The sequence below is a fragment of the Drosophila gunungcola genome, chromosome 3R, assembly GCF_025200985.1.
Source record: "Drosophila gunungcola strain Sukarami chromosome 3R, Dgunungcola_SK_2, whole genome shotgun sequence".
Taxonomy (NCBI): domain Eukaryota; kingdom Metazoa; phylum Arthropoda; class Insecta; order Diptera; family Drosophilidae; genus Drosophila; species Drosophila gunungcola.
In genome coordinates, this window is record NC_069139.1 from 23511383 (window position 1) to 23530135 (window position 18753).

Consider the following 18753-nt stretch of genomic DNA (forward strand, 5'->3'; position numbering starts at 1 on the left):
GCTAATGGAAAATATACGATATAGAAAACAAAAACAACAATAAATTATATATGTATTTTAAAAAATAAAAGTCGAGTACACTTTGTTTATTTATTTATATGGCAAATAACGATTACTAAATCTAGTCTGATCTACATCTTCTTTTATCAAAACATTAAACACGCTATATGTGACTTTTTACATGTCAGTTATCTCCAATTTAAATTAAATTCGAACTATGCAGTGTGTTAAGTAACTTAAAACAATTAATTTCATTTAAATATGTATATTAAAAAGCAGGATTGCGCTCATTTTCGAAATCTTTCATGCTTTAAAAAGGCTAAAAACTGTAAAAAATGGTTGTTTTAGATCGCTTAATCAAGAAGAATAAACCATTTTTCCTAGGCTTTTAAGCGAGATCAATTTTACAAGTTTGCGGGAAAACAAAAAAGAAATGGAAGAATATTAGTGAAAAAACGTTCTTAGTGGAAAAACTGTCTGACATGGTAGTCTTCCAGAAACCTTGATTTTGTAAACTTTTGGGACCTCTAAGAGCCCAGTTCCCGCGCAATTCGCAAGTAAAAACAAATTACAGGTCCAAAAAATAGCGTGTAAAATAAATTTGTTACAAAACAAGTGTGACCATTAGGTTTGATCATTTTCCGGCCCCCTTTGCGAGGCGTTAAGGTATTCCATAGTAAAGAAACGTCGGTCACACTGCTTCAATTGCAATCAACGAGCAACGAGCGAATTGCAACGAGCAGGCGAAAAATCACAAAAAGCGGAAAATCACAACAATCGTGGGTGCAAACGGAACGGAAACGGCGAGGCAACGGAAAGTGCCCGGAAATCGGATGGCCCGGCAGTGAAAGCCCGTAAACCAGAGGCGCACTTGGCGCGTTTCGAGGGGAAAGGCGCGTTAGCGTTGCGTTCTTTTCCAAACCAATTCGATTCCAAAACCAAAACCAATCCAATCCCCACACACACACACACGCACACAGCAACCCATACACACATATAGTGAAACGAGTGAAAGTGCATCTACATCTGTGATTTCGTATATAATAATGCGTCGCGCATACGCGGAATTGGCCAGCAGAAGCACCAAAGACTAGCAAGTGATCCAATCGCAATCCCAATCCGATTTGGTCCGGTCCGGGGATTGAGTTGGTCGGTTGGCCAACCCAACAGCCCCCCAACCCCCCGCCGATCACGATGGCCGATCAGGTGGCGCACACCAAAGAAACGGATGCGGAGGAGCCGCTGGTGAATGGCGAACTGCCATGTGAGGTGTCGCCCTCCTGCTGCCATGTGATGTCCGCCCTGGACGGGGATATGGATGTGGATGTGGAGGCCACATCCTCCTCCTACTGCTCCGCCGATGCTGCCGCCGCCGCCACCGCCACTTCCCAGCTGAATCCGTCGCCACCGCCTGCTGTCCAGCAGCACGCGAAGCCGGCGCGGAGCAGCTCGCCGCCCTGCCATCTCCTGGAGCGGCTCAACTTTCCCGAGGGCAACATCATCAACACGCTGCACACGATCCTCGCCCTGCCGCCCTTCGATCCCTACGCCCCCGCCCCCAAGGCGGAGACGGTCTACAAGGAGGTCGTCTCCCTGATGCAGTGGAGCCAGCGGGAGGACAACGCCATCGAGCTGGAGCTCAGCGACAAGCTGCTCCACGAGTGCGAGCACACGGGCGGCGGCGATCCCAACGACGAGACGCGTTCATATTTGGTGGGTTTTCAAAGGGACAATAAGACTAGGGATACAACTATTGATAATATCACGTACTGAGGCTAGCTTATTGTAAATTACGGTCCCACTAGAAGTATTTTGTTTGGATATAGAGCTAATAGTTCCTGAGCTTGTTGGAATTTTTATAACATGGAAAATAGATCGTATATTAAAACTATAAATAATTGGAAGGACGACCTTTTCCTATAAATTGTATTGTATTTGGCTGAGAATAATAAGTCTGGGGAGATCCTCAAATTATTCCTATTGCAAATTTTGATTGGCTATTGGACAAGTAAATCAAACTAGATGGAATAATATTGATTAATAGTTTCCTAAAGGGATGCCAAGTTTCGCTGAATTTATAGTCAAAAACAAGAAGTAGTCTGTCTTTTAGATTAGTAAAACAAACAAGATGCTCTCGTATTTAGTATTTTAGAATTAGCTAAGCATTTAAAAAACTTTATAGTATTACAATTGGACACAAAGATCCAGTTTTTACTAAGTGGTTATCTTATTGGATCATTTTTACACACCTCAAATACAAAAATTTTAACTAGATTTGAATATTAGTATAATCAATCAAATAAGCATTAGCTAACATATTATTGTGTTTAAACCAAACGTAATGGTACATATTTGGATAGATAAAATACATGGAAGATCAACACATGAAAATAAGAACTACTCCTATTAAAAACGATTTTATACTCTTAAGAGTATAGTAAATTATGATCGCTAACGCTGTTATATCCTTATTCCAGATGGCCATTGAGAACATGCGTCTGTTCTCGGAGGATCCAAAGAATCCGCTGCGTGATGCCGACGGGCAGCTGCGTGCAATTACGGTGCGTTTTCCTGAAATACTAGCACTTTATCACGTAACGTACTCCTAATCCATTGCAGCTATATTTCCAGAATCTTGCCTTCATATTTGTGAAACACCGGAAGGAGGAGTTCTTCACGTTTTGTTCCTGCAAGGAATGTCTCGAATACCGCGAAACCATCATGGCTATTATGATGGATCAATTTAAGGCTGCGCACATGGTGGTCATGTTGCTGGACGTACTGATCAAAGCCTACAGTCCCATGCTGAAGTAAGACAAATCTACACAGTTTTAAAAAGTATACACTATGGAGTGCGTTTTAAACATTTCGAGATTTATAGTAATACATTTTTCGTGCCTTAATCTTAGGTCAGACGGTCAAAATACTTGCAAATTAATATTATTTGTTATCAAGATTAGTCATAAACTTTCGTGGAAAAATCAATATTTTTTTGTTTACATTTTTATTTGAAATTTTTGAAATAGGATAGCAAGCTTGAATCAATTTAATTATTGAATCATTTTATTTTTTGAATCATTATTCACATACTGTTGGTTGGAATTAGAAAACACCAAGATAAGAGATATATATTTTTAATAAAGAAATTATAAATTAATGTATTAATAACGTATCTACTATTAAATAATATTTTTTACAGAAACGATGCTGCCTACAATAAGTTTGAGAAGCTGCTTGAATGCAACAAGGAGATCTATTGGATTACAAGCGGCTACCTCTACGATAAGAATGCCGAATATCTTGATTTTATTGATGATACTGCGATCTCCGATAATATGATATTAGTGCTATTCAGCGCCATGTAAGCGGAACGCTCCTGAGAGGAGTATTTTACTAAAAGCGTTGATTGCAACCTTTTCTACTTTCCAGCTTGATGGCCAACAATCCCATGCTGCTGCTACAAATACTCGCCTATAATGTGGAATGCATTGTGAAGGCATTCTCAGAGGGCATGATCGAAATTGCCCAGAATATACAGGAGAACGAGAAAATTTCCGCAGAAAGGATGCTGACATGTAAGAGCAAAACTAAAGAAAATGACGCATATATTTTCATTCCAATCAGCAAAGAGTGATTAAATAAACTTGGAATGGTTTTTTTTTATAACATTTGTTTAATGACGGCCTTTTATGAACTCTGACGTATTGCATAAATTTATTAGCGTTTATTCCAAGAAATACGAATGAATTTAACCGCTAGAATGCTTTCCCCTAAGCCTTAGCTTCTTAAATAAGTATATGTATTAATTATGATTCACTGCTCCATTTAATCCCGTTTAGACATTCTTGATGGCTACTCCGATCTGAATTGCATCTCGCAGAAGATCTCCCTCAGCCTGTTTGCGTTTGAGAACGACTTTCTGCGCAAGTTCAAGCTTTCGTGGGTGCTGCTGTGCCAGCGTCTGTTCCAGCAGCACGTGTTCACGCCCCTGGGGGACACCATGCTGGCCTGCATCCTGTCGCTGAAGGAGGCGGCCCCGTCGGCCCAGACGACGGCGCTGATCAAGCGGTACATGCTGTTCGACGAACACATGCACTCCATCGAGCGCCGCTGGACAGACATCTGGATCGAGCTGAACAAGTTTAACTTGTCGCCCACGGAGCACGAGCGCCGGATGGGCCTGCTGGATGTGTACAACATATTCGACAAGGTCGTCCTGGACGCCACCTCGTTCTCGCTGCCGGACATCAGCGACGATGAGTTCATCGACTTCCAGCGCATCGTGGATCGCCAGCTGGCCTGGAAGAACATCATGGCCTTCACGAAGCTGAAGTGGCCGGACGGCTTCTACGATCCGCCCAATAAGCTGGTGCACGAGGATCTCTGCAAGAAGTGCAATTCATTGCTCGAGCACCATAACGAGTAAGTTTTATGAGTCCTATCTGAAATACTTTCATCAGATCGTAATAATTATCATGTAGATCATTCTGTGTTCTCTAAAATAAAAGAGAGGGCAACCATTTTTTTATTACAAAGTTTTCGATTAAATTATAATAACATTTAACTGGCCAAATTAGGTATACCTAATAATACAATTTAATAGCAGGCCTTAGCAACTAAAGGAACTAAAGTTTTAGGAGCCCTCTCTAAAATGCTTTCATTAAATCGTTATCATTAATATGTAGATCTCTTAAATTTCCCTTCATTTAAGAACCATTTTTAAAATGCAAAGTATGAATTTATGAATTTATAAAAACATTATACACTGCAATTTATTATCAGCTCGTAAAAAAGGGTTTAGCCTTTAAGGCTTTACCAAAGCATTTATTACGAAAACTTCTAATCTTTTTCATATTCAGCCTTCTATTATAAAAAACTCTTAATACTTAAATCCTTTTTCCTTTTTGTAGGGACTGTAAATGCATCACTTGCTCCATCGCCGGAACTCCATTGCGACCGCGGCAAGCGGGCCATTGTGCCAAGTGCACAACGCTCGGCATTGTCGAGAAGGATCCGAAGCTGATGAAGTCCAAGATCCTCAGCACCTGCACCAGCGACGAGGCTAAGCACAATGCGGCTACGGCGGCAATGGCGATGACGGCCAGTACGAGCTCCTCGGCCGCCCACCAGCAGCAGCGTCGCACCAGCGATCTCCCGGAGGATGAGTCACCAACCGGAAGCGGCGGCAGCAGCAACAGCGGATCGGTGTTCCGGCGGCAGGCGGAGCCGACGGACACCCTGCGCACCACATATCACATCGCATGGGCGGTGTTCCAGCACCTGACCACCAGGAAGCGCTACCGCCACGACTCGATCGAGGCGCAGTTCTTCTGCGGCGAGAACTGTCGGGTATCCGCCTGCCAGCTGGCCAGGAAGATCCTGGCCAACCAGCTGTCGCCGCCGCTGACCAAGTATCTGCTGCGCTGCTTCCAGCCGCTGTCCTTCACGCGGGAGGAGCTGCGCTCCACGCTGCCCTCGCTGATGTTCTTCAACCGGAAGCTGGCCCCCACTCCTGCCGAGCTGCAGGAGCTGAGGAACCAGCACTACGTGTACAAAACCTACTGGACTTTCGTCCTCTCCATCTACGCCAACTTCTTTGTCAAGTTCAACTCCAGCAGCACGGATTTCGACCACCTGGAGCTGCTCAAGGGGGATCTGCGCCTGCGGCTGAACAGTGTTGTTGGCGACAAGGACGATGGCCGGTTCGAGCAGTTTCTGGCCCAGGTTATTGGGTAAGTCTTGATCAAAGTCATCCCTGCAACGGAGATTGCTAACTAATGTTTCTATTCCACTTATGCAGATATTCACCTTTTAAAATCACTGATGAGTAAGTATGACATTTTATTTTTCTGACTGCCTTTAAACTTAATTCACAACAGATAGACTGTCTTTTTTGGGTTTCTATATATTTATTTCATAGAGTAAGAACTACATAAATAGGGGCACTATTTGCTTTGCCGCTCTCTTCATAGAGTAAGAACAATATAGAGGCACCGAACCTCTACCCAAGTTCTACTGAGAGCCATGTTCGAAGTTAAATTTGCATCTGCATTGCTCGCACCAGCCCTTAACAATGAGAGCGAGCAGTTCAGCTGCAGAATCGAATCGAACCGTGAGAAACTTAAATTTTTCTCTCATTTTATCTATGTGGCATCCCTGGCAGAGCGGCAGAGCAAATAGTGCCTCTATATAGTTCTTACTCTATGATTATTTTGACTTCATGCAAAAGAATTCTTAGAGAACTCTGCATCATCAACTTAAGGGTTGCCCTTTCAATAATCTAAAACTAAAAGTACTTATTCTATCCGGTTAGATTGGCTGACTTTTCAGTAATTAACAAAAATGGTCAAATAAAACATGCAAAAGTATTAAATTAAATATCTCACTCACAAAAAAAGGAGGTATAGCATTCATTGACTAAACTAAAGTTGGCAATCCTACTCTAAACCACTGAACTAATTGATAACTTTATCTATCGATTGTTGATTGTTCGAAAACACTTTGCATCGTATCACGGTATCCCCTATCAGGAATTGCTTCCCAAACAAAGAACTTAAAAAGCAATTCTAAGGAAAATAACATTTTCAATTCTTATATTAAATCTCTTAATGCTATTTTAAACGGAGTAATACTATGTAGAAAAAGGAGACTGTTCTTTCGGTTCCGTGGCAACATTGCAATGCAGCAGGCTTTGTATGACAGCAAATGACATTTTGTAAACGAGTATAGGGAAAATTAGATTGTGCTCTGTTACACTTTTCCGATTTGTAATACATTTTTTATTCCCTTTGCAGTTTTACGCTGGGTGATGCCAACATAGAAAAGATGCAATTTGGAGTGGATCAGCTCATGATGTTGCATGATTCTCAGATAATGTAAGTATAGAACTAAAAATAACACATACTCCAAAGGGAGTATTTTAAACTTTAAGTTTAAACTTTAACTTTTAGTTTTAACTATAATTTAGCTTTGTATAAATAAATAAATAAATAAAATACTTGAAATCATTTTAAAGTAACTAATAAGCTAGATAGATAGCACTAAATTTACTTGATCAAATCTTTATTTTCTTTCCCTTAAAGTCCATACAAACTTATGTCTGTTATCCTTTCAGAAAACGTACTAAGCCAGATAGCACTACCGGCTTATCGGGTGCCAAATCCAAGGGAGGCGATTCCAACTTGTCGCAATCCGGTGGCCGCAATGGCGATGCGGGAGGCAGCAAGAAGAGCAAGGAGAAGATGCGCAAATGTAAGAATAACTATTTTATATTTCCCTTTAGAAAATAATGGAATTGTGGGCTTCTCTAACCTCTAGGCTGTGCTGACTATGCGGACATTGGGGAGCCCTGCAAGGAGAATCACTCAAAGAAACGCGTCAAAAAGGAGTGCAATCATGCGCGCTTCAACGAGACGCGGGATCGACTGCGCAAGAAGCTCTCCCAGATTGTCAACGATCGCAAGACCAAGTCCACGGAGGAGGCCACGCCATCAAAGGCCAAGTCCGCAGTGCCGGAGCCAGTTGTTGTGCCAGCGCCGGCAGCCATCCCACCGAAGCGGCCGCCCAAGGCCGAATCCCTGCCGCCCAACCAGCCACCCACCCTGAAAGAGTTCGCCTCGGCGGCGGCCGCAGCGGCAGCTTTCACCGAGATTGGCGAGGCGTTGGAGCAGGAGGGCGCCAACAGTCTGCTGCGCCTGAACAGCCTCTGCAAGCGTCTCCAGATGCACACGGATACCACGGACGCCGGGGTGGCGGGAGCTGCCGCAGGATCGGCCGCTGCGGTGGCCGCTTTCAAACGCGGCTTTCCGGCCGGCTTCAGCAAGGAGGGCATGATGCAGGACTTTGTCGCGTTCCTGGGCACCTACAGGCAGCAGGACAGCCAACAAGATCAGCAGCGCTGGATCAACGAGACGCTCAACTTCATCGAGGGCAAGTCGCAGCAGCCGCAGACCTCCAACCCAAAGAAGGCGGCCAAGAAGGCCAAGCAGAAGATGCGCAAGGAGGAGGAGAAGCGCATCAAGGAGCTGGAGGATTTGCGCGGCCACTTTCTAGACATCTACTTCAAGGAGTTCATCGACAAGTACGAGATGAAGGCACTGACGGCCGCGGGCGGCCGAAAAAGAGAGAAGAAGCGCATCGGAGAGCTGGAAGCGAACATCAAAAACCTGCAGCGGGCCAAGGCGAAGGTGGAGACGGTAATCCTCGAGCTCATTGCCACCGTCAAGCAGTCGAACAGCGAGTTCAAGTTCTCCTACCTGCCCACCAAGCAGCAGCAGCTGGCCAAGATGGCCCAGCTGGAGGAGATCCTCAACGGGGGCTCGCCAATGGTGGCCACTGCCGAAACTGCTGGCCCACCGCCACCTGTGCTGCAGTACCCCCAGTTCAGCAGCACCAGCAGCACCAGCAGCACCTCCTTCTATTCAGCTACAGTTCCGGCTCCAGCTGCAGTTCTGGGTCAGCAGAACATGCCCGTATGTTTTGCCCCGCCCCAGCAGTCACAGCATCCGCCGCAACTCTCACGGGATGTGATTGCCGCCATGGCGACCAACTCCATCACTGCCGATCCCTCTAAGCGCATTGTGACCATACGCCGGGTGCAGCTGCCCCATCCGGGCGCCGAGCAGCAGGTGACCGTGGTGGCCAAGGGCAGTGCTCCGCACGAGGACAAGCTGCTCTACACCTTTGTCAACGGGCACATGGTGGCTTCGGCCCCGTCCCAGCCGGAAGAACCCACCCCTCCGCCCGTCGCAGCTCCGGCTTCAGCACCGGAAAAGAGCGCCAAGGCCAAGAAGAAAGAGGCTAAGCGAGCTGCAGCGGCAGCAGCAGCAGCAGCAGCAGCGGCGGCAGCAGCAGCGGCGGCAGCAGCAGCGGCGGCGGCGGAACAGGAGGCCAAGCTGAAGAGCAAGAAGCAGGCGAAGAAAACCGCTGTGGCGGTGGCCACCGCCTCCAGTTCCACCGCGAGCAGCAACTCCTCCAAGTCGCAGACGCCGCAGAGCACGCGCGAGAGCTCGGTGTGCAGTGTGAAGCCAAAGGCTGCACACAAGAAACCGGCTGCCAAGCCGTTGCCGCCCAAGGTTGTGGAGGTGGCGCCAGTGCCAGTGCCAGTGCCAGAGCCTGATCCAGAGCCTCCCAAGAGGCAGAAGCGGCTCAAGTCGCGACTGGATCCCGGCCAGCTGGACAACAATCCCTTCAAGTCGCTGCACATGCAAGATTCGTCGGAGGGCGAGTGGGAAACAGGCAGCGAGTCCGAGGATGGGGCAGAAGTGCCAGCACCACCGCCACAGCCCATCAGACAGCAGCCCAACAAACTGCCAGCTGCTCCAGTGGCCAAGCCAGTTGCTCCTCCAGTGGTCACCAAACCGAAGCCAGCTGCTCCTGCTCCAGCTCCAGCTGCCGCGCCTGCCAAGAAGGTGAGGCAACAGGAGGCGCCGCAAAAGCAGCAGGCCTCGCAACCAGCGAAGGTTCAGGCCCAGGCAAGAGGCAAGGCCGCCACTCCCGCCGCTGGCAAGTCCAATCCCCAACAGCAGCAGCAGCAGTCGTCGTATCAGCAGGAGAAGGCGCCGCCTGCCAAGAGCCAGCCTCAGCGGCCAGCGGAATCCGCGCGAAAGCAGAAGCAGACTCCTGGAAATCCCGAATCCAATCGCAGTGCCCAGAGCCAGCCGCCTCAGCAGGCGCACCAGCAGTCGCGTGGTGGCCGGGGAAATGGTCGGACGAAGCCCTCAACTGGTGGCCAACAGCAGCAGCAGCAGCAGCCGCAGGTTCAGCAGCACTCCAATGCTCATCCCGTCGAGGCAAGTGCTCCTTCGAAGAGATCGCAGCGCGGCAAGCGCGGACATCGCCAGAAGCAGGGTGAGTTAGGGGAAACTAGTAGATACTTGACTTTAAAATTCTCTACAATAGCATAGTTCCATTACTTGTAGAGTAAAAGGGTACATTGAACACGTTGAAAAGTATCTAATAGGTTGAAGGAACCTATAAAGTATATTCTTGATCACGATCAATCGCTGTATGAAAGAAATCCAGTGTTGGGAAAGGTAATAGTTTTTTGGATTAAGGAAATTACAAGGCATTTAGATAAAAAAGTACCTAGGTAAGATAAAAGGTACACAAAGGCAAATTTTTTTAATTTTCACGAAGTTGTAGTTGAATTATATCTGGCAATTGAGTCTGGTTGTAGAAACAAGTAAAAAGAAACATCGTTTATCTTGCATATGCGGTGGAACTAAATTTTCTTCAAGTTGCAGTCAAATTATATTTTTTATTTGTACATTGGCGAAAATAAAACCAAATTCAATTTATTGTTATCATGCTAATTTGAAAACAAAAGTAAATATAGATATTTCAGTACCTAAATAACTAACATAGCAAATTCTTAAGATAATTAAAAATCGTAACGTAGGTAAGGCAGGTAGGTAGGTACCTACCTAGGTACACATATCTTGGTACACCCCAACACTGTGTGTGTCCGTATGAAGGTCAATCAAACGGAAACTATAAAAGCTAGAAATTTGGTATATTGCATGCAGATTCAAGTTATGCCTATGCAGCGAAAGTTTATTTCAAAACGTGGCCACGCCCACTCTGACGCCCACGAATGGCGAAAGTTTGCCATGTCAAGCTGAGACATGCTAGAGTTCATTTATAAGGATGTACATACATATGTATGTATATGTTAATTTGGTCAATAACTTTCGATATCTTTCAAATCGAACCATTATATTAGAAGTTATAAGCTAAAATGTAACAGCTAATTTGAAAATTAATTGCTAGGTAACGGTTATTTTATAGTCCATTTTAGCGCTCCTTCCTGTTTACACTTATATTGATTCACCCTGACATTCCACTTATCCTGTCTTGCAGAGGATCTCTCCGGCATTCCACACAACATGGGCTATTTCAACCCCAACGAAGTGGCCATACCTCCGCCGCAGACAGGCAGCTACGCCAGCACCCTGGCCCAGCAGATGCAGCACCTGCGCATCGGCCAGTCGGGCGGCAGTGGCAGCTCGAAGCAGCCATCGCAGTCGCCCAACTGCAGCATCATGGACCAGCTGAACCGCGGCGTCCAAGTGGAGCATCTCTCACTGCCGCCCGGCATCACGCTCACCAAGGTGGACCCGGCCAAGAGCGAGCAGCTGCGCCAGAAGAGCGAGTCCATCCGGCTGCTGTCCAAACCGCTTTCCGAGCACCAGCAGCAGCATCAGCAGCAGCATCAGCAGCAGCCGCAGCAGCATCACTTCCAGCAGCAGTCGCACCTCCTGGCCGGCTATTATGGAGCAGCTGGGGCCGCGGGCATGGATCCCAATGGCGTGATCATGGTGGAGGCCAATCCGCGACCAATTCGCAACAGCCAGGCTCCAGCGGCACCGCCAAATGTGGCTGCAGCGGCATCGGCGGCCAGTGCCAGTGGTAAGTCCTCGAGGCGACGGCGTCGCAATCGTGGCAAGTCCGGTGGTGGTGGTGGAAGCGGCGGTAATAATGGCAGTTCCGGAGCGGCCAACAAGCAGCGATCGGGCGGAGGAGCCTCAGGATCGGGAGCAGGGGATGGCCTTAAAACAACATCCTCGCAAGCCGCTGCAGCCACCATAGAAACCAATGCCAGCGGCAACATTATCACGCTGCGTAATCCCATGTTCCACCAAGGCAACGGGCCAGTGGCCGGCGGTGGCATGATGCCACCGAATCCCAATCCAATGCCGCCAGGTAAGTGTAGCATAATACATTAAAGGATGACTTGATAAAACCAATAACTTGCAGTGCGAAACTTTGGCACTGGTATGCCAGTTGCTTCGCCAATGCCCATGGATCAGCCTGCCGCCATCATTAAGAACGAGAACGGCATGTTCACCATACGCAATCCGGCGCTGCATCAGGCGGTTACGAATGGCCTGGCCATGGGCGGCTACCGGCAGTTTGGCGGCAACGTCAACTACTACACGCCCCAGGAAGCGGTGGCCGAGGCGGCACGGGCCACGCAGCAGAAGCAGCAACAGCAGCAGCATCAGCAACAGGCCACTACAGCCACTGTTGGCCAGGTTAGCAGCGGCAGCGGTAGCAACAGCGGCAGCGGGAACACCAACAACTTCTCCTACTTCTCCAGTGGAGCGGCCAGCAGTGGCAGCAGCAATGGCGGCAACGGGACGCACAACAATATCAGTATTAGCTGCACCAACGTGCCACCTAGCAGCACCGAAAGTGGAGGCAACAGTCCCGGCCGACTGGTCGGCGATGCGGCGGTGATTGCCCGTCCCAAGCAGTCGCAGAAGTGTCTCTCGGCCATCGGCAGCGAGCTGAAACAAAAGGCCAAGGACAGCAAATGGCCGAGCTTTGGCCAGCAGCATCAGCAGCAGCAGCCGTCGTCGGAGTACAATTCTGGGCCAGGAACAGGCGGAGGCGTTCCGTTGCAGGAGAAGTACCAGCAGTCGAGCTACTACAACGGCTTCGAGGTGTTCTCAGCGGCAGCGGCAGCCGCTTCCCAGGCTCCTGGCGGCGGCGTCGGCGGAGGCAGCGGCGGCGGATCGAGCGAATGCCACATGCACCACAACTGTGGCGACGACTCGCCGCCGCCCACCATCACCGGTTTCAATTCCTACCTGGAGGGCATACCCAACACCGGGGTCATTCGCTACGACGACGCCGCCTTCCTCAAGAACTTGATACCGGGCCAGCATCTCAACAACGAGGTGCGTGACTGGTCTGGGAACTGGCTGTTGGGCCAGGAGATCTATTCAAACTGTCCGGTGTCCCTTGAGAATCACCATTCCATTCCAAGTCCATTCGTTTCATTTTTCTCATCCTAATGAGGGGAATTCCAATGGAAATGGGTGCACACTTTGAGTTTTTATGGAGGACATATGAAAATAAATGTATCATTGCATTCCGTTCTTATCAAATCGTATGCTTTTCTTTAACAAACTCCAATGCTTAAGCTGTGAATCCCAGTTTGCCTTAATGTAATAATTTAAAAAAAATATCTCAACAGCGCTTTGATGTTTTTTAACTTTTTGAACCCCCTTTTCCATATAAATATTTAATATTTTAAACAGTCATTGTATCACACAAAATTTTAAATGCCCGTTATATCGGTTTTTTACAGGGTTACCAGGGTATTCAATAAAATGAATTTTTGAGTGATTAGTAAATAATCGAAATCTTAAAAATGTCATTTAAGATTTCGCTCTGAAGAGGTTTAATTTAAAGCTTTTGCAACTGAAATATTTAAATGTCACACCGAACAGTTTGGAACTAGTCTTCCGGATTAACCCACTTCATCTTCATTTGCAGGTCTCCATACACAATATTTCGGAGTCCAACTTCACGCGCAACAACGCGTCGCCATCGCCGCACCATGTCGAGATTACCAGCGTGTTTGGCAGCCGAGTGCGCTCCACGAACGCCTATGATCCACAACAGCAGCAGCAGCAGCAGCAGCAGGCGGGCGTCGGTCCAGGTGCCAACTACTGCGACAACGTGGCCGCCGACTACGGCAGTGGTGAGTACTGATGAGGATAGGTGCAATCCAACTGCAAATAACCAATAACCAACAACCACTTCGCAGATTCCCACCTCTTTGTGCAGAACAATCTGCTGACGCGAATGCCGCAGCCGGCGGCTCCTCCGCCGGATCCCTTTGGCTACGATTTCGATCCCTCGGTGGTGCCGGTGGGAGGATCGAAGGCGGCCAGCGTGGCCAGCGACCTGAACGAATTCCTGCGCCGCAGTCCGCTCAGCCAGCGAACCTCGCCGTACAGTCCGGACGAGAGTGCCGCCGCCCTGGAGACGTTCGTCCAGAACATGAGTGCGCTGCAGATCGCGAGCGATGCCGAGCAGTGCTCGCGGCTCAACGGGACAGGAGGGCCGGGCGATGCTCCCGCGGCGGATGCCACCGCCGGAGGAGCCGCCAATGCGGCCGCCGCCTGGTGGTGAGCCACATGACAAGAGGCGATGCTGCATCTCCATGGCCAGCAGATCGATGCGAAACTCCTCCCTCACATTCATCCCGCTCTCCACAAACGCAGACATTTCATCGATAGGGCTGAAAAACGATATATGAAAACCAGAAAAACAAAAAAAAACGAAACATAAAATTACAAAAAACAGAAAACAGAAAACGCATCCAAGGAATCATTTAAAATGGCTTAGGAGTCAATTTCAATGTTTCAACAAAAAAGAGAAAAATAAAGAAAAAATTAACTTAAATGGAACTTTACCTGAGAAATTATTAAGTTGGGAATTATATTGCATATGATATTAAATGTGTTAATCTCACTTACAGATTTTGTTTTTTTTTTTTAAGTTTTTCGATGTTTACCACTTAAATGATTTAGGGATTTTGAGTTTTAGTAATAACAATCTATTCAAAACTTTTAGCAAAACAATACAAATTGCTGTAGGCGGTTTATCTATCGCTTTCATAAACATCAATGTATGTATAACCATTGTACAATTTGAATACAAACTTTAAATGAAAAAGGAAAAAAATAGAAATTAAAACTAGATAGAAACTAGAGTGCAAATAGCTTTAACTCCAAAAAACGAACTCAACTCAAAAGAATTTCTTGAGATAATTGGGTTTATTTTAAATTTTCAATTTGATGCTAGTAATTACAAAAACGTTAAGCTTAAAATTCCAGGAGTTAGCTGCTGTTAAGTGGCTAAAATACTTGATGACATTCAAATCTCAAAGACAAGAGATCCGGAGGCGTAGCTGACGCTGGAGTCCTCCATGTCCTCGCACTGGCTGCTCTGGGCGTACTTGAGGAACTTGAAACTCATCTTGTCGTAACCCTGATCCTGCAGCGCCTTCACGGCGCCCAGCATCACTCCAATGGGATGGCGACCGCATATCGTGTTGTTGTACTTCCGCAAGTACTCGGTAAACGACTGCGGACTGAGCGACTCGATGATGTCCATTCCCTGCTTGTCCAGCTTCTCAATGGACTTGTGGATGGCCCCGCACGAGCGGTCGTAGTACGTGTAGCTGAAGCGCTGGCCCCAGTGGCAGAAGTCGGAGGATATCACAAACAGGTTGGTGGGGTCCATCAGGTAAGACGATAGCAGGGTGCCGTACTGAGCCTCTTGCTCGGGATTCAGCGAACCCACCAGGATAGGCACAATGGTGAACTGATCCTTGTAGCTGCAAGAACACAAGTCTCTCATTAGTAAACATATTTATATTTCTTTATGTACATATATTATTTATATTTATTCTTCCTATTGCAGGTGGTTTATTAGTCGGAAGGAGCCTATATCATATAGCTCCCATAGGAACCATCGGGCAAAAAAATTATAACTCTTATTGTATTTTAATTTCACTTTTCAGATATACAGTCCTGGTAAAAATAATAATAGTAGCTATTTAACTTATGATAATATCAATTAAAAATATTTTAGAAGCAACTTTTGAAAATTATTTTTATGTTTTCATGAAGTTAATAATATAAACATAATACGGAAAGTATAAAAATCTACAATTATCATAGGTATTATTAAAAAAGATTGATTATAGTTATTTCCTTAAATTGCTAAAAAAATCATTTAATTCAAAAAGTTATCTTAATTTCTTTGAAAAACTAAAACATTATCAAAGACTTTTTAAGTCTGAGGTTGTTATTGATTAGTGCATTAAAACAATTTAAAAGTAAAGTTGTCCTTTGCCTTAAAGATATGTTTTTAAGCACTTCACACTACTATTATTTTGACCGCAGCTGTATATAGTAGTGGTTTCATTTTAAGGAACTGTATCATTTAGCTCTCTTGGGAACATTCGAAAAATTATGATAAACGCACATAATTTAATGTTAAGATGTTTTAAAGAATTGTTAATTTTTGCATTATCTACTAGGGTATTTAGACTTTGGCTTGCCGAAGTTTGCTTCCTTTCTTGTTCAACTTACTCCTCCATCACTTTTGCTATGTAAGGCAAGTGCATCTCAATAGAGTGCTCATCCTCGTCCGTTTTCATGTCCATCCAAGAAAACTGCCCAGTCTTCTCCAGCTCAGCGTTGACTGAAATCAATCAGTAATTAAATTAAATGTCAAGCAGGACTTTGCTGCTTCAACAATCATACTCTGAGTATCAATTTTGAGATCGTAGAGTGGAGTCCTGTATTTCTTCGCCACGGATAAGGCACAACCACGCAGTCGCACATGATGCGAGGGACCCAGTATGAAGATTCGCTTTCTGAAATCAAACGTTCTATTGAAGTTCTGATGAAAGAAGCCTATAATTTCAGGTCCTTACACGACAACTGGGCTAACTTGGCGATAGGCGAACGCCCCGCAGGCACCGCAATACGTATATCCAGCATGTCTGTTGAGTTTCATAAATTACAATAACGTATTCTCCACTTATTTGGCCGTAACTTACGGAGCAATAATGGCGCGAGCCGGTCCATGGGAAAGATCTGCAGCACCCAACCAGCGATCCAACTGTCTGGAGAGCTCCGATCCTGAAATCAAGACGAATTCATTAATAAAGAAATTAGTAAAATGTCATTTGAAATCTTAAACAATTAAATGCAACGCGATTTTGTTCTTTATCCAATTTACTTTTCAGTGGATTTATATATTGAACTCTGTTCAGTCGTTTTTGGTAAACATTTAAGAACATAAAAGATCGAATGATCTTGCTTTTATAAAATCATTTTAAATAAATATTTAAGAATATAATTTAAATTGTTCATAAGGTTCTGAGAATTGTTTTTTAAGTAAATCAAGTTGGCCTGGCGTTGCTTAGCAGCAAACAAACAAATAATATCACCAGTTCGTATTAGACTTGCTGATTCGACAAATCAGAAAAGCGCAATAAGTTATAAGATATTGATTAAAATTTTAGTTAAAACATTCCGACATGGAAAATGATAAGGGCAAACACAGCGATGAGCTCATGAATCGCATACGGAATGAACTGACTGCTATATTGGCGCAGGAGTAAGTTGCAAGTGAACGATTTCGAGACTTAAATTAAGAAGTATAGTTTGGATATTTCATGCCAATAAATTCTTGATTATACATCATCAAAATAATAATCAATCCATTATTTTTGCATACAACAGGGCTACGGACGAATCCGAGAGCAAGAAAACACATGAACTGCTCTTGAGTCCCAATCCGCTGCCCATTTTTGGGCCCATAAGGAAGAGTAGGGCCACGAAAACGTCCAGTTCCACCAAGAAATTGGGTAAGCCGCCTTCGGCAGGCAGCAGAAAGAGTTCTTCGGCTGGGAGCGGATCATCTGGAGATCGCTTAGCGGGTGGAGATGCCCAGAAAAAGGACACGGATCCGACTTCGACTTCCTCCAGCTTCTCTCTCAAATCCGGAACTTCTAGCCGCCATGAGGCTGCGCCCAAGGATCGCAGTGCCCGGGCCGAGTTCCTGGAATCCCATGGGGCCAAGAGCATCGACGACGACGTGCAGAGGATGCAGATGGAGCTGAAGCAGAGCTACGAGCTCTTCCAGAGCATTGGCGAGAAGTTCGAGTCGGTGAACTTCTCGGGCCTGAAGAGCCGCATCCGGGACCTGCACCTGAACGACTCCAACAACGAGCTGGGCAAGGCGACCACCCAGGAGCTGCAGAAGATGTTCGACCAGCGCTACCTGCAGAATCGCCTGGACAAGCTGGCCACGGACGCGACGCAGGGATTCCGCCGGCATCCCGGTGAGTTCGGTGACATTCCGGAGCTGAGCACCTTCTTTCAGGCCTGCACGCAGCTTGAGCACGGCCTGGATGCACTGCGTCAGCAACGACGGCGCAACAGCGATCTGGAGAAGCGCCTGTGCTGGGCCACCGAGATAGCCTACGATCGCATGGACGAGATCCGCAATTCGGTGGGCTCCGATCCGGAAAAGAACTTCTGAAGGGCCCATTACTTAGTCATAGAATATATGTTTTAGTTGTTTTGTGGTTCATCCTAAAGTTCATTACCCACATACACACACACGCAGGTGCAATATATACACATGCATACGCCCGCATTACCCACACACTTGCGATGCATCTGCAATTTACTTGTGTTTCGGGTTATCTTTTTCGGGTTATCACTCACCCGAATCCGTGTACCAGCTGCCTGCGTGGGTTGCTCTTCTGGCCGACATGTTGACGCGAGATCTCTAATCACTCTGTTTAGTTGGTTAGTGCTATTAACTGGCAGTTACTTGTAGAAAAAAGTAGTCTTTGTTATTGGTGCCAGCAGTGTGACCGTTGCCTTTCTTTTAAAACACCCACGTTCACAAAATTGAGAGTTATTTACTAGTGACGTTTGGTCACACTTAACGTATTTTAAATTTATTTAAATTGTATTTTTGTTTTAAGCTTGGGATTTAAATTTATTATTTGAGCTCTGCTATTTTGCTGGAAAATACTAGGGAATTTTTTTTTGTAAAAAATTTTAAATGTTAACGACGTAATCTCTAAATTGCTGGAATTCGGTCAGCTGTTCCATACAAATTCAGCTGGCCGAAATTCACGAGATTTTTATGCACTCCCGTATATCAGTTCGCCAACTCTTAAAATACTTAGTTTTAATTATCTTTTTTTTTAAGTATTCAGTCTCTTAAGCTTGTTACACTATAAAATTATCAAATCTAATGTCTAAAAATATTTGTTTTCCCACAGAAAGACAATGCTTCGCAGATTGACGTTGTTTTTTAAGAAATCCCGCGCTGTACACAGAAGCAACATTATTTGATCAATAAACAAATCTGTATAAATTTGGTCGATCTACAAAAGTAGATATATATAAGCATACAACA

At 45.8% G+C, this 18753-nt stretch overlaps 3 protein-coding genes across 5 annotated transcripts; 2 read left to right on the top strand and 1 right to left on the bottom strand.

The window, feature by feature from the left end:
- The first annotated feature begins 696 nt into the window (after positions 1 to 696).
- Positions 697 to 14208, top strand: LOC128257921 (uncharacterized). Of its 3 annotated transcripts, none has more exons than XM_052989238.1 (15): positions 697 to 1713; positions 2478 to 2561; positions 2620 to 2810; positions 3200 to 3361; positions 3430 to 3575; positions 3840 to 4422; positions 4911 to 5732; positions 5801 to 5827; positions 6795 to 6875; positions 7115 to 7251; positions 7318 to 9849; positions 10861 to 11703; positions 11758 to 12683; positions 13285 to 13492; positions 13559 to 14207. In XM_052989238.1, the coding sequence occupies exons 1-15, from the start codon at positions 1195 to 1197 to the stop codon at positions 13924 to 13926; spliced, it is 7629 nt and encodes a 2542-aa protein (XP_052845198.1). In that variant the 5' UTR covers positions 697 to 1194; the 3' UTR covers positions 13927 to 14207. The 3 variants fall into 3 exon arrangements, with proteins under 3 accessions (XP_052845198.1, XP_052845284.1, XP_052845373.1); XM_052989324.1 differs by having other exon boundaries at positions 2632 to 2810; XM_052989413.1 differs by lacking the exon at positions 10861 to 11703 and having other exon boundaries at positions 7318 to 9758; positions 12354 to 12683; positions 13559 to 14208.
- A 346-nt stretch (positions 14209 to 14554) lies between these two features.
- Positions 14555 to 18237, bottom strand: LOC128266217 (protein MEMO1). Its single transcript, XM_053002571.1, has 6 exons — positions 18048 to 18237; positions 16370 to 16451; positions 16244 to 16312; positions 16071 to 16183; positions 15897 to 16008; positions 14555 to 15136 (listed from the first exon to the last, which is right to left on the bottom strand). The coding sequence occupies exons 1-6, from the start codon at positions 18094 to 18096 to the stop codon at positions 14674 to 14676; spliced, it is 888 nt and encodes a 295-aa protein (XP_052858531.1). The 5' UTR covers positions 18097 to 18237; the 3' UTR covers positions 14555 to 14673.
- LOC128266218 (uncharacterized) lies at positions 16542 to 17987 on the top strand. Its single transcript, XM_053002572.1, has 2 exons — positions 16542 to 16932; positions 17058 to 17987. Exons 1-2 carry the CDS (start codon positions 16853 to 16855, stop codon positions 17857 to 17859), a joined length of 882 nt encoding a protein of 293 aa, XP_052858532.1. The 5' UTR covers positions 16542 to 16852; the 3' UTR covers positions 17860 to 17987.
- Positions 18238 to 18753: the final 516 nt, after the last annotated feature.